This window comes from Mauremys mutica, chromosome 6 (genome assembly GCF_020497125.1).
Source record: "Mauremys mutica isolate MM-2020 ecotype Southern chromosome 6, ASM2049712v1, whole genome shotgun sequence".
Taxonomy (NCBI): Eukaryota; Metazoa; Chordata; order Testudines; family Geoemydidae; genus Mauremys; species Mauremys mutica.
The window spans coordinates 12935780-12949368 of record NC_059077.1 but is presented as its reverse complement, the minus strand read 5'-3'; the positions used below and the strand labels follow the sequence as shown (position 1 = coordinate 12949368).

Sequence of the window (13589 nt, the reverse complement as noted above, 5' to 3'; positions counted from 1 at the left end):
ACAAAACTTCCTTCAAACTTTCTCCACCCTTCTTCCCCCCCCCCCCCGGGGGTGGGGGAAGAGAAGCTGATTGGATGAAACTTTTACAAAGCATGAAGTCATAGCTAGGAAGAGATTAGATTTTTACATCTGAAGCTTGCATCCTTGATTTAAAAAGGGCGAATGGTGGTTATATGTAAGAGAGACTGGAAATTTAAAAGTAAATCATAAAAGCACCATCAGTAGCCCATATCAGAGCAGTAGTGTGAAAAACATGCTGGTAACTAGGCTATAGTTTTGCAGTATCTAGAGAACAAACAAACAAAAAACGAAAACAACTTTTTGGAACCTACATTAGGTCTAACTTATAAATGGAAATATTTACTAGAAATTACTTAAGGCATGGTCTTGCAAATAGATGCACAAGAGTAGATGCTTATGTCCCTACAGGATCCTGTTGATTTTAATGGGAATCCATAGAAACATAAGGTCCATTCTGGCAGATCTGTTTGCAGGTTCTGGAAGTAAATTATGAAGTAGGAACTTGATCCTGCATCCCTTACGCATCCAAAACTACGGTTGACTTAAAGGGAAAGCAGAATCCAGCTCTAAATGAAATGCTCTGTTATTGAGCGTGTTTGATTTTACTGCAAGTGATTGATGTTAGCAATATTTTTCTTCAAAAGCACAAGTTTTGTGCATCAATGCAGTGTACATGTATTTCTACTTACAAGATGCATCTGAGGTGCATTGACTCTCCATTTAACTTGCGGGTTGTCACATTGATACCAATATGCAATAGCAAAATGCTAGTCTTTAGAATTTCCACATTAAGCATGAGTTGTTTCTAAACATACTTGACTGCAAATTTTGCCTTGATTAATTTTCAGGAATGCACACAAGCAGTAAGGGAAATGGAAAGCGTACTGCAAGGCATAGCCTGTTTCTTTAACTCTTGATCGAAGGAGTTTCCACATTACATTTTGGTTTAAATTCTCTTGGTCAAAATGGATTCCATAAATACTATCAGCAAAAAGTTTTATTCCCTGAACCTAAATTAAGAACTTCCCAATGCTATTAAATTCCTTTGTTGCATTTTGTATGTAAACAGTCTGACATCCAAGAGCATGTTAATTTAAGCCAATTTTCTTTCTTTTTAATATTTAAAATCTTATTATTTTCCTATATTTTTTTTTTAAAATTTGAAATACATTGTAAGACTCTTAATTAAACTGTTAACTTAAGCTAATTTTTATAAAGCCCCGTTTTCTTTAAATCTCCATCCCAGGCCCAAAAATAAACCTTAAAAATTTGACTTCACAGGGAGCGTGATTGGACCTGAAGGAGGGAAATATGTCAAAGGATTTTAAAATATATATGTCCTTTTGACAGTTTGATAGTCATTTCTAGATGGCTGGATATGTATATCTGTTTGTTTCTAATCTCTTTTTTCAATATGTAGTTTTTGGAGATTTTCTGCTTTAACTGAAGGGAGTGAGAATTTGAGGTGATTTTGGGCGGGGGGCAGTCAACTTGAGAATTCCGAGTCTGTGCTAATTTTAGCAGATGTATTATACGGTATAGTGTGAGAATTGTTACATATCCCCAGTAAATTTATTTGAAAAATAGTTCAAAGATCATGTCAATACCTGCAATATGGCTAATAACTGCTGACAGCCAAATTGATTATAGTGATTCTAATACCGTTGTTACAGAGAAATAACTGTATATTGAGAGGTGTGAATTGGACATACAGAGCTGGGAACTATATAACCATAGGGGGTCGGGGGAAGAGTAGGATAACATCAGTAACTGTGTTGCATCTCTGCTTTGGTGGAGGCAACTGATTTAGACTAAAAATAACTTTTCCCCTACCTACCTAGTCCACAATTGTATGATAGTTTTATCCCTTATTTTGGTATTAGAGCAGATAAATCCATCTTGAAATGTATTATCAACAGTTTCCAATATCAATATTTTATTTACTTTCAGAAATTGAAGACCATTTGAGTTGGCAGTAAACTAACGTTTTATAGAATCCTAGGTCCCTGCCATTTCAAACTTCTATTTAGGTCATCTCGTTATCTCCCTGATAATTAGTATTGTTACTTACAGTACATTTAAAGCTATCCTGGACAAAATACTAGAATGTGTCAGATCATACGACTCCCTCTACTTCCCCTGGAAGACTTCCACATTCCACACCTTACTGTGTTTCACTCTCATGAAATTTCTCCTGATAGTCACCCTAATTCTTCCCTTCAGCAATTTTGGTTCTGTAATTTCTAGCAATATAATGTATCATTCTACGTAATTCCTCTCCATATTTATATGGTTCAAATAACTGTAGCCAGTTATTGTAGTACATTTAGATGGCATCTTTTAGCCAAGTATTAATGGGAATTTGCACTAAAAAGATATCAAGACTGTCCAAGACAATTGCACACTTATGAGAAATTACCTGTCCAATCACAATTACTGTCAACTGCTAATAGTCTAGGAAAAACACACCCCACTTCAAACATTTAGATTCTAGATATTCAAGATTAGTAATTAAAGGATAAATTGAGGTTGAGTATTTAATGATAATAGGGAAGAAATAATAGAAATTTATGGCCTGGTTTTCTTGTTTTCCCTTCATCTTTCTCTCTCAATTCCAGCTGAAGTCAATGGGAAGTGTGGGTGCTCCACACCTTTGAAAATGAGGCTCTTAGTTGTTGTCATAGTAAGACAGAGGGGCATGCTTTACAGAACATCGTCTGGGAACCAGGAATAAACTACAGTAGAACTCTATTTAACTGAGCTTCCATTATCTGGCTCTCCATATTTATCAAAGCACTAGCTGCCTGAGGCAGACAGTGGCCAGGGCTTGAAACCATTCTCTGGTTTATCCGGATTTTTGTTATCCAATCTGGCCCTAGTCCCAATTAGATTGAATAACCGGGGTTCCACTGGAGTTTTAACACCAGCTCAGCAACTGGTCCCCCTGTTGTGTTGAGTGAGTCTCTTCAAGGAACACTCAACTTGCAATTTTTTTGTTAAACTGACTAGATCTCAGGTCGCCTCATGTCCTAACCTGCCTCTGATTTATTTCCCCCCCCCCGCCAATCTTGTGGTTTTGCATAAACATTTTCCAGTTATGTCCCCCTCTATCTTTAAAAATTATCTTCTCTGTGGAATAGTACAAACAGGGAAATTGACTGAGTAGCAGAATATGTAGGAGAAATAGTAAACAGTCTAAACACAGAGGGCTCTCAAATTCACAAAGTAAACAGGCTGAAGAAAGATTTTATTTTTTTAGGTGTTACTTGTGATAATAGCGGGGAAAGGTCAGGTAGGTCTGAAGTTTTAAGTTGACAGTATCCTTTTAATTTTCTCAAGCATAAAATCAGACAGTTCTGAAAGTTAATGAGTTAATTATAAAATGCCATGTAATAACTATTTTTTGGAACGTAGATGCACTATGATGGGTACTTTAAAAAAAAAGTCATCATAATTACCTTTTTAAATGAGTGCTAATCCTTTTTAAAATTTTATTTTGATTTTTTTCCAAAGTAAAGTTGAATGGTGGTAATTCATATGAAATTTTGCGAAATTAGTTATCTATCTAGTTCACCGTTTCTCTAACTCTGGAAAGCTGAACCCTTCTTCAGGAAAATGAAACCAGCTGTGCCTCCTTTTGATCCTACCTGAGGAATTGATCCCACTTTTTAGGAAACACTGGTCTAGTTGAATAGGCAAGATGATACTCAAATTTTGGAGATGCGCAAGGGGCAAAGCTATACTCAGGGAGAGATTTTTTTTTTTTTTAAGAATAAATCTTAAAGCTGAGCTATAAAAATCTATATACTTTCAGAAATGAATTTTATATGCTATACATATTGGGAGTACTGTGCTAACCTTAACTTTTTTTCTCCCTTTAGAATATGGTATCAAGTTTTCGAGTTTCTGAACTACAAGTGTTGTTGGGCTTTGCTGGACGTAATAAAAGTGGGCGCAAACATGACCTCCTGATGAGGGCACTGCATTTATTGAAGAGTGGCTGCAGCCCAGCAGTTCAAATTAAAATCCGAGAGCTTTATAGGCGTCGGTACCCAAGGACTATTGAAAGTCTGTCTGACTTGTCACCTATAAAACCTTCAGTTTTCAATTTGGATAGTAGCTCCTCTCCTGTGGAACCTGACTTGACTGTTGCTGGAATCCACCCACTACCTTCTTCTTCAGTCACTCCTCAATCCCCTTCATCGCCTGTTGGTTCTGTGCTGCTTCAAGACACTAAGCCTCACTTTGAGATGCAGCAACCATCACCTCCAATTCCACCTGTCCATCCTGATGTTCAGCTAAAAAGCCTCCCATTTTATGATGTGCTTGATGTTCTCATTAAACCTACAAGTTTAGGTAAGTGTTAAATTAAGCAATCTGTAGAGTTTGTTAAAACTGACTAAAGCAACCATCATTTTGATCATTACATCTGATCAGTAAATCCAGATCCATAAAATAGTGAGCTTCCCAAATTATACATTTGTATAGAGGTCAACATTTCCACTTTGTAAAGACAGTAAATGCTGCTTGGCATTTTATAAATTGCTCTAACTTCCACTCCCAGAAGCAGTAATGTTCTTTACCTGCAGCCAAGTGACACTCAAAATCATGGTTCTTTTCTGCCTTTGAAAATACTAAAGAATTTACTTCCTATATGATCTTTGAAGCAAAATGTACTTATGATCAGTATAAGCAAGGAGAAACTTACAAGGGCCAGTAGAAAATGGATTTTGGAAAATAATTTTTGATCCATGTGGGTGATCACAAATTGCGCTATCATGTTGCTAGAAGGAAGTTTCAAGGTTAGCAAACTGTCCTCCAGCTACAGAAAATTTGAGATGTTTGTTTTCAGGGTAGGGTCTGAAGAGCCTAGCTCTTCATAATGAATTTGACATTAAATCTACTGCACTCATTTGGTATAATCACTTGATGAATGATGTCAAGTATCAGAGAGGTAGCCGTGTTAGTCTGGTTCTGTAAAAGCAGCAAAGAATCCTGTGGCACCTTATAGACTAACAGACGTTTTGCAGCATGAGCTTTCGTGGGTGAATGCCCACTTCGCCGACAAAGTGGGCATTCACCCACGAAAGCTCATGCTGCAAAACGTCTGTTAGTCTATAAGGTGCCACAGGATTCTTTGCTGCTTTTGATGAATGATGGTTGTGAAGAAGTGATTGTTCACTTTACCTCTTATTGACTGAGGCTATGGCTATGCTTGCAGAGTTTTTGCGCTGTCAGTTTCACCAGTGATAGGGAACCAGTAAAAGAAAAGTGCAGGTTTGTGTTCTCTCTTACTTCCACAGGCATCAGATCGTGTTCACGTGTGCAGCACTTCCATGGCCGATGAGAGCAGCCCACTGAGGGCAACTATCCCATAGTGCAGCTCTCTCCATTTTGAGGATAGGTCTTGTGGGAAAGGAGGGTGATCGCATGGTATCCTGGGTCCGTGCAGAGACTCCTCTCCCCAAACACTGATCAGCTCCAGTAGCTCAGCACTGCTCTAAGCAGGGGATCGTTTGCTCGATAAGTGAGCACTTGCCAAGAAAACAGAAGGGGGAGTTTCAGAGTTCCTGGAGCTTTACAGGGAGAGGGTCGGACATCTGTTTACCTGGTATCAGAGCAGCAGAGCTGCTCGCCAGAGTGGTCACCTTAGGCACTGTGGGATATCCTCAGGAGACTAAACGCCGTGTGAACAGGAAGAACATGTCTCCACTTGCACATCAACGCAAAAGTATCACTGGTAAGAACTGTATGCATCTCCTGGAAGTGGTTTTCTGTTTTTGCAGAGAAACTTTCACCGCAAAAAGTCATTGGCAAGTGTAGATGCTCTCATGGTTTTTGCGTGAAAAGGGGACATTTTTGCGCTTTAAATGGCAAGTGTAGACATGCCCTGACTGGTTTTTATTGGAGTACAGAATAGAGCTGTCGTGTGCGCTTCAGCAATTTGAAGTCCTGCTTATCCTCAAAGGCCCAGATTTGAAAGGTATTTAGGCCTTGATGCACTCAGTGTTGCAATGCTTATGTGATCTTTTAGGGGCCTAAATCTCATTTTCAAAAGTGATCTAGTCCAAGGCTCTAAGTGCCTAGATCACTTTTGAAAACAAGATTTAGGCTCCTAAATGACGTAGGCGTTGCAATGCTGAGTGCACTAAGGCTTAAATACCTTCAAAATCTGGGTCTAAATCCAGCTCCTTGAAAACATATACTGTATCTTTGTGAATATGTTGGTTTCTGCTTTTTTAAAAGTTCAGTTTGATGCATCACATTCAATATTCATACTTCTAAAACTGCACATAAGGTGGTCCCTACCTCCCATCTGTGCTCTCATTTTCCCTCACACTCCCTGCTTATTGTGGGGATTTTTCTTTTCCTAATTCCTTTTCTTTTTTCCCCTCCCCTCTTCTGTACCTGTGCCCCCATGACTATGATAGACTATTTTGTCATTCGTTAGTAGCTCCCTCTTTTCTTAAAACCCATTTCCTCACGCAATCTCTTATAAGTGATCCCTATACTCTCTCTCAATTGAACTTAATCTTTTGAATTGTAAACTCCACAAGGCAAGGATTGTATCATTTTCTGTTTTTGTACAGTAACAAGCATGCTGGTGCTGAGCAAGTAATATAATAACTAGGAATTAATCACAGTTAACTCACGCAATTAACTAAAAAAAAAATAATTGCGATTAATTGCACTTTTAATCACACTGTTAAACGATAGAATACCAATTGAAATTTATTAAATATTTGTGGTTGGTTTTCCTACATTTTCAAATATATTGATTTCAATTACAACACAGAATATAAAGTGTACAGTGCTCACTTTATATCATATTTGCATTGTAAAAATGATAAAATAGTATTTTTTTAATTCAGCTCATACAAGTGCAATCTCTATCGTGAAAGTGCAATTTACAAATGTAGATTTTTGTTACAGAACTGAATTCAAAAACAAAACAATGTAAAACTTTAGAGCCTACAAGTCCGTTCAGTCAATCGCTCAGACAAACAAGTTTGTTTACATTTAAAGGAGATAATGTTGCCCGCTTCTTATTTACAATGTCGCTTGACTGTGAGAACAAGTAGGACTGAGTGGACTTCTAGGCTCTAAAGTTTTACATTGTTTTATTTTTGAATGCAGGGTTTTTTGCATATAATTCTACATTTGTAACTTCAACTTTCATGATAGAGATTCCACTACAGTACTTGTGTTAGGTGAATAGAAAAATACTATTTCTTTTGGTTTTTTTTACAGTGTAAATATTTGTAATAAATATGAAGTGAGTGCTGTACACTTTGTAATTGAAATCAATATATTTGAAAATGTAGAAAACATCCAAAAATATTTAAATAAATGTATTCCCTTATTGTTTAACCGCAATTAATGACGCAATTAATCACAGTTAATTTTTTTAATCGCTTTACAGCCCTATTAATTGTTCATCTTACTTGGCTTGTTAATTTTTCAGAGCTGTGAACATGTCTTAATGAGTTAATAAGTTTATTGATGGTAAGTAATGGCTTGTTCCAGTAGTATGAATAACTACCACAGTTAGATCTTCAGCATGATTGTGTTCAACTAGCAAACGTTTTGGAAAAATACTTCTATATGGATACAGAATTACTTTAAACAAGGATGTAAGTGTAATCCAACGATTTATATATCACTATAGCATGCTTTATTGGGTTACTACTGACCAGGTAGTCTAAAGCAGTTTCTCTGTATTGGTACAGCCTGGAAGAGAGTAGTGCACCTGTCTTAGGTCTAGCCACTGGCTAGACCTGGTTTTGGAAACTTTTTTAGATGTTCCAGATCTTGGGGTTTGTTTGTGTGGTAGTATGTGTAATTTTTCTGGGTTGGTTTGTTTTTGTTTTTTGAGGAGGAAGGTAGAAAACACGCTTTTTTTTTTTTTTTTTTTCCTCTTCCCAATATTTCAACCAGCTCTGGCAGTGTCAGTATCTTCCAGGGTGCACAGCATGCTGTAAGTGAGTTTGCTGACAGAGAAATGTGAGGCAATGAATATGCAAAGTTTTTTGAATCTACGTAAATATAAATTGTTTTTCTACAATGGTTATGATAAAAAGGAAACTGATTAGGTTTTGAAAATGACTTGATATTGAGTATTACGAGCACTGAACCAAGAACAAACAGATCAACATACTGCAAGGAAGTTGTAATCGAGATTTGGTGGTTGTCAGTTTTTCTTTTAAGACATTTATTAAAATTTACTTAAAGTTTTGTGGCTTGTTTATAAACAGTCTGTGCATATTACTATTCTTAAATGGCAGGGTACAGAATAACTTATGTTTTTTCACTGTTGTATATCATGAACCAAAAGCTGAAACTGGCCTAAAGTACTCTGTGGAAAATATTGCTGTATGCAGTAGGGTACTCAAGCCATGGCTCAAATGAAAGTCCCCATATGCTAGATTAAAGATAGGGGTCCTAGTCTTTGTAGATATTGGATGCTTATATACTATGGTGTTGGGTGCCAATATAAAGACACAGATCATTAACAAGGAAAAAAGAACATAAGAATGGCCATACTGGATCAGACCAGTGGTCTTATCTAGCTCAGTATCCTGTCTTCCGACAGTGGCCCCTACCAGATATTTGAGGGAATGACGAGAGAGGCAATTATTGAGTGATCCATCCCCAGTCATCCAGTCCCAGCTTCTGGCAGTCAGCGGCTTAGGGACATTGGAGCATGGGGTTGCATCCCTTACTGCTTACCATCTTGGTTAATAGTCATTGATGGACCTATCCTCCATAGAATAACCTAGTTATTCTTTTGGCCTTCACAACATCCCCTGGCAGTGAGGTTTATAGGTTGACTGTGGGTTGTGCGAAGTACTTCCTTATGTTTGTTTTAAACCTGCTGCCTATTAATTTCACTGGGTGACCCCTGGTTCTTGTGTTATATGTAGTAGTAAATAACACTCTTATTCACTTTTTCTAATCTGTTCATGATTTTTTTTCAGACCTCTTTCCCCCACCCCCTTCTCTTTCCTAAGATGAACTGCCCCAGTCTTTTTAATCTCTCCTCGTATGGAAGCAGTTCCATACCCCTGATCATTTTTGTTGCCCTTCTCTGTACCTTTTTATATTCTAGTAGGTCTCTTTTTTGCAATGGGATGGCCAGAACTACATGCAGTATTCAAGGGGTGGGCATACTATGGATTTATATAGTGTCATTATATTTTCCTCATGTATCCATTTCCTAATGGGCTCTAACAAGGACCACTTTTGCTTTTATAATAGTACACTTCTACCCCGATATAATACTGTCCTCAAGAACCAAAAAATCTTACCGTGTTATAGGTGAAACCGCATTATATTGAACTTGCTTTGATCTGTGGGAGTGCGCAACCCCCCCCCCCCGCCCCCCCCCCGGAGCACTGCTTTACCCCGTTATATCTGAATTCATGTTATATCGGGTCGCGTTATATCGGGGTAGAAGTGTAATATCAGTTAGTAGAGTCAGCATAGGAAACCTTCCGAAAGAGATCTGGGGTCAAATTTTGATATACATGTGCATGGCTTGTTGGTGGGGATAGCATTTTCCTTACAGAATTCAGTACATTTTCTTTAAAAGATGACTCTAATATTAATTAGAGTGAAATTTCACTTATTTTTTTTTGCATATGTATGCCCTTGAAAACAATGAAAGTGAAACAATATTCTGCAACTGTAATGAGATGGCATCTCAGCTCTGTTTTGAGCAATGCTAGTTAAGTATCTCTATCTTCTAGTGGTATTGAAGCTTCATTTTGTTGTTAGTATTTCTGTAGGGCATTAAATTTTAAAAGTACTGTGCATTGTGCCTCTAGTGATCTCCACTTTCGGGTGGCTTGTGGAGCTGCTTTTGTTTTAGTCATGATGAAACACTTAATTTTGATTTAGGGATATTCTTTTGTAGCCAAATGCAGATTTCATATAGGATTTTTAGAAGGTTTCTTTCCTATATAAACTAACTAAATAAGCACAAACCAGGAGTTTTTCTATCTGTTGCAGGTGTTTATTTGTAAAAGCAACTGATAGTCTTGACAGAAAACGTTAAATTAGACAGAGTATAGAACCAAACAGCAAAGTTTCCTTAAATAATTACTACACAGGGAACGGCCAGCAATATGGGGAAACTTGATAAAAATTAATGCTAAATCTAGGAGGAGGAAATGAACAGGTATTCCCACCTTGAGAAGCTGTCCACAATATAAAAGCACAATTGTGCTACATGTTTGCATTCCTGGAGCAATTAAACCCTTCCCCTTGTTCCCTGCCGAGTATCATGCTTATGAAGTCACCTTTTTTAAAAAATGTGTTCAATTGCAATATTTTTCAGCCTTTCAAAGCCATAAGCATCCTCAAAGATGGGGTGAGATGGGCCAGTAAGACACTCTCTCTCTCTCTCTCTCCATTAACTTGCAAATTGTGAAGAGGAGTGATACTGGGCAGTTGTCGGCAGCATCATGTGTTGGCTTCCCATGTTTGAAGAGGGCAATGACTATCACTTCATGACAGCTTTTTAGGCTCGTCACCTGCTAAGTATGACTACCTTTTAAGAGTTCTCAAGGTGCTGCTGATCTATCAAGAAACTCATGCTGCAGACTACAAGCAAACTGCAAGATGCAACATTCATGGTTATGAACTCATTGCTACTGTGTATGACGACGTTAAGTGTGGCCTGGGCATGGTCTTAAAGATGTCTGAGTCCTGGAGGATCCCAAGACCACGGGAGATTCTGTTGCTGCAGTAAGAGCTTGGACAACTGACCGTAATGAATGCTTGCAGACCTCCAAATCTTGAATGAATGAAACCTGTATTACCTCCCGCCCATTTGGCTTTGTACCTTTGTGACTTAAATAGCTACCACTCACAATAGGGCTATAGCAGACATGATGCAGCTGGTAGACCTCATTTGCAGATGTCTACCTTCTTTGTTTAAGTTCAAAATCCGGGACTTTTTGCTCTGGCAGATAGAATACTGAACACAAACCGGACCTCTGCTTTCTGATGAAAGACAATAGTGTTTTTCCTCTGAAAGCTTCACAGACAGTGCTTGGAAACTTTGCTTGCAGCCAACACTGCTCTGCTATTCTGCATGTCAGTTTAGCTGTGCGTTGCATATGCCGCAGCAATTGTACAAAGGATACACCATATCTGGTCAGCCCCAGGAATCTCTGACCGCCTTGTTTATCATCTTACCAAAGGTGCTGTGAAACACATTCCTCACAGCTATCACATGGTCTCAGCTGCTTGCTGGCAGCTGAAGAGTATGAGAAGAGCTATGATCTGGACAAAGCAAAAGCACTAATAGTCATTGAATTCTGCATGCCTGAAAAGATGAAACAAAATATTAGATGGTCTTCATTACGCTCATTCTAGTAGTAAAGCCTGTGAGCTTGAAGTCACTGACCTAGGAAAAACACTGTCAACCAAAAGTGACAGCCAATACTATCACCCACCCTCCTTTGTAATTCAAAAACCAAAACTGACCTGTTTGGCTAGACAGAAGGTTTAGAAAGAGCTCTTTCTTAACATCCAACAAAGTTCTGCCACTTCACCTATATATCCCCATATTGCATAGTAGAAGAAATCAAGGGTCTTGTGGCCACTAAAAAAGGAAAAGCTGCTCGCAAGGATAGCATTTATCCTGTATTCCTGAAGAATTTGGTGTCAAATGATGAGCATGGTTGGCAAATGTATCCACTGCCGTACATTCAATAATAGAATAGTCATAGGTGACTTCAGCTTGTGTCCATGTTAGAGTAAGGCTGTACAAGTGATTTTGGGCAGTGGGGAGGAACATCACCACTCTTACTTAGCAGATGTGTTCTCTGTGCATGTTCTGATTCTATAGAAGTCAATAGAAGTGTTTTTACTTCTGGTAGCCTTGCACAATTGTCAATGAGTGCAAGAATTTTGTCTGATTGAATTATTAACTACTGATTTTTGTGTGTGTGTAAGAGAACTGGTTTTAAAATAAAACTGACTTGGATTATGCATAATCCCATGTAGTAGACCCAGGAAGGCTCTTGAGACCAAGAACAAACAACTCACTGTGTGTAATTTGAGAATTGGGGATTTGGAGGGCAAATAGACTCTCTTATGGTTGAGCAGCTAAGGAGTACAGTTATTCCCTTATGACTTTTTGAAGGGACGAGTAGTTCATATATTTGCAAACTAGCAATATAGTGGTGACTTTTTTGTTTATCTTAAAAAAAACAAACCACACATAGGCAGGAGTATTACATTAGCCTTTCCAAATGATCATGAGAATTTTACCAGCTCAGGCCCAAAAAAATACCACGGGCACACCCTTAACTCCACTTCTGCATAGTAAGAAAAACTTGTAATATTTTCTGGATCCTGACCTTTCCCAAAATCTGAGATTTCTGGACTACTCCCCTCTTTAAATACTGGCAGCCCAAGCTTTTCTATGAGGCTCAGAGACTTGGCCATGCCCCTTCTGCCTTTGCCCCAAATTCTCTGCCTCCAGTGGTACAATCAACATGGCAGTTCAGTGTTTCCAAGTTGCCTGTTGCAGTCCTAGTTTGTATAGGCAATTTTTGGAGCCATAGTAGCAAAATCTCTAAACCCACACCTACTCTTCTCTACTTTTAAGAGATGAAAATTTCACTGGCCTTTTCTCACTGACAGGGAGGACAAATGGAGAGCCCCTAGACTTGTAAAGAAGTCTGAACATTCTACAGACCATTATCCTCTGATCCCACTGAGGATTACCAAAAGAAACTACACCATCTTTCAGGGAGTTTCTTAAGCAGAGCACAGGAACAGATCTGTACAGACACATGCCTAGAACCCCAACCAGGGGTATTCTGATTGCTACCCAAGATCCATAAACCTGGAAATCCTGGACGCCCCATCATCTCAGGCATTGGCACCCGAAAAGCAGGATTGTCTGGCTATGTGGACTCTCTCCTCAGGCCCTACGCTACCAGCACTCCCAGCTATCTTCGAGACACTACTGATTTCCTGAGGAAACTACAATCCATTGGTGATCTTCCATCCTGGCCACTGTGGATGTAGAAGTCCTCTACACCAACATTCCACACAAAGATGGACTACAAGCTATCAGGAACAGTATCCCCGATAATGTCACGGCAAACCTGGTGGCTGAACTTTGTGACTTTGTCCTCACTCACAACTATATATTGTCCCCAAATGTGAAATACCTTCAAGTCAGCAGCACTGCTATGGGTACCCACATGGCCCCACAGTATGCCAACATTTTTATGGCTGACTTAGAACAGTGCTTCCTTGGATCTCGTCCCCTAACGCCCCTACTGTACTTGCACTACATTGATGACATCTTCATCATCTGGACCCATGGAAAAGAAGCCCTCGAGGAATTCCACCATGATTTCAACAATTTCCATCCCACCATCAACCTCAGCCTAGACCAATCCACACAAGCGTTGCATTTCCTAGACACTACTGTGCTAATAAGCGATGGTCACATAAACACCACCCTATACCGGAAACCCACTGATGGCTATACATGCCTCTAGCTTCCATCCAGGACACACCACACGATCTGTTCTCTACAG

At 38.8% G+C, this 13589-nt stretch overlaps 1 protein-coding gene across 6 annotated transcripts in view; it reads left to right on the top strand.

Annotated features, from left to right (window-relative positions):
• The window catches only part of PIAS2 (protein inhibitor of activated STAT 2), a 55165-nt gene that overhangs the window by 15424 nt on the left and 26152 nt on the right, over nucleotides 1-13589 (top strand). For all 6 annotated transcript variants that reach the window (XM_045020868.1, XM_045020865.1, XM_045020866.1 and 3 more), the window contains one exon: nucleotides 3903-4377. In XM_045020868.1, the coding sequence (XP_044876803.1) occupies nucleotides 3903-4377 (475 nt within the window). The remainder of the gene's footprint in view (nucleotides 1-3902; nucleotides 4378-13589) is intronic.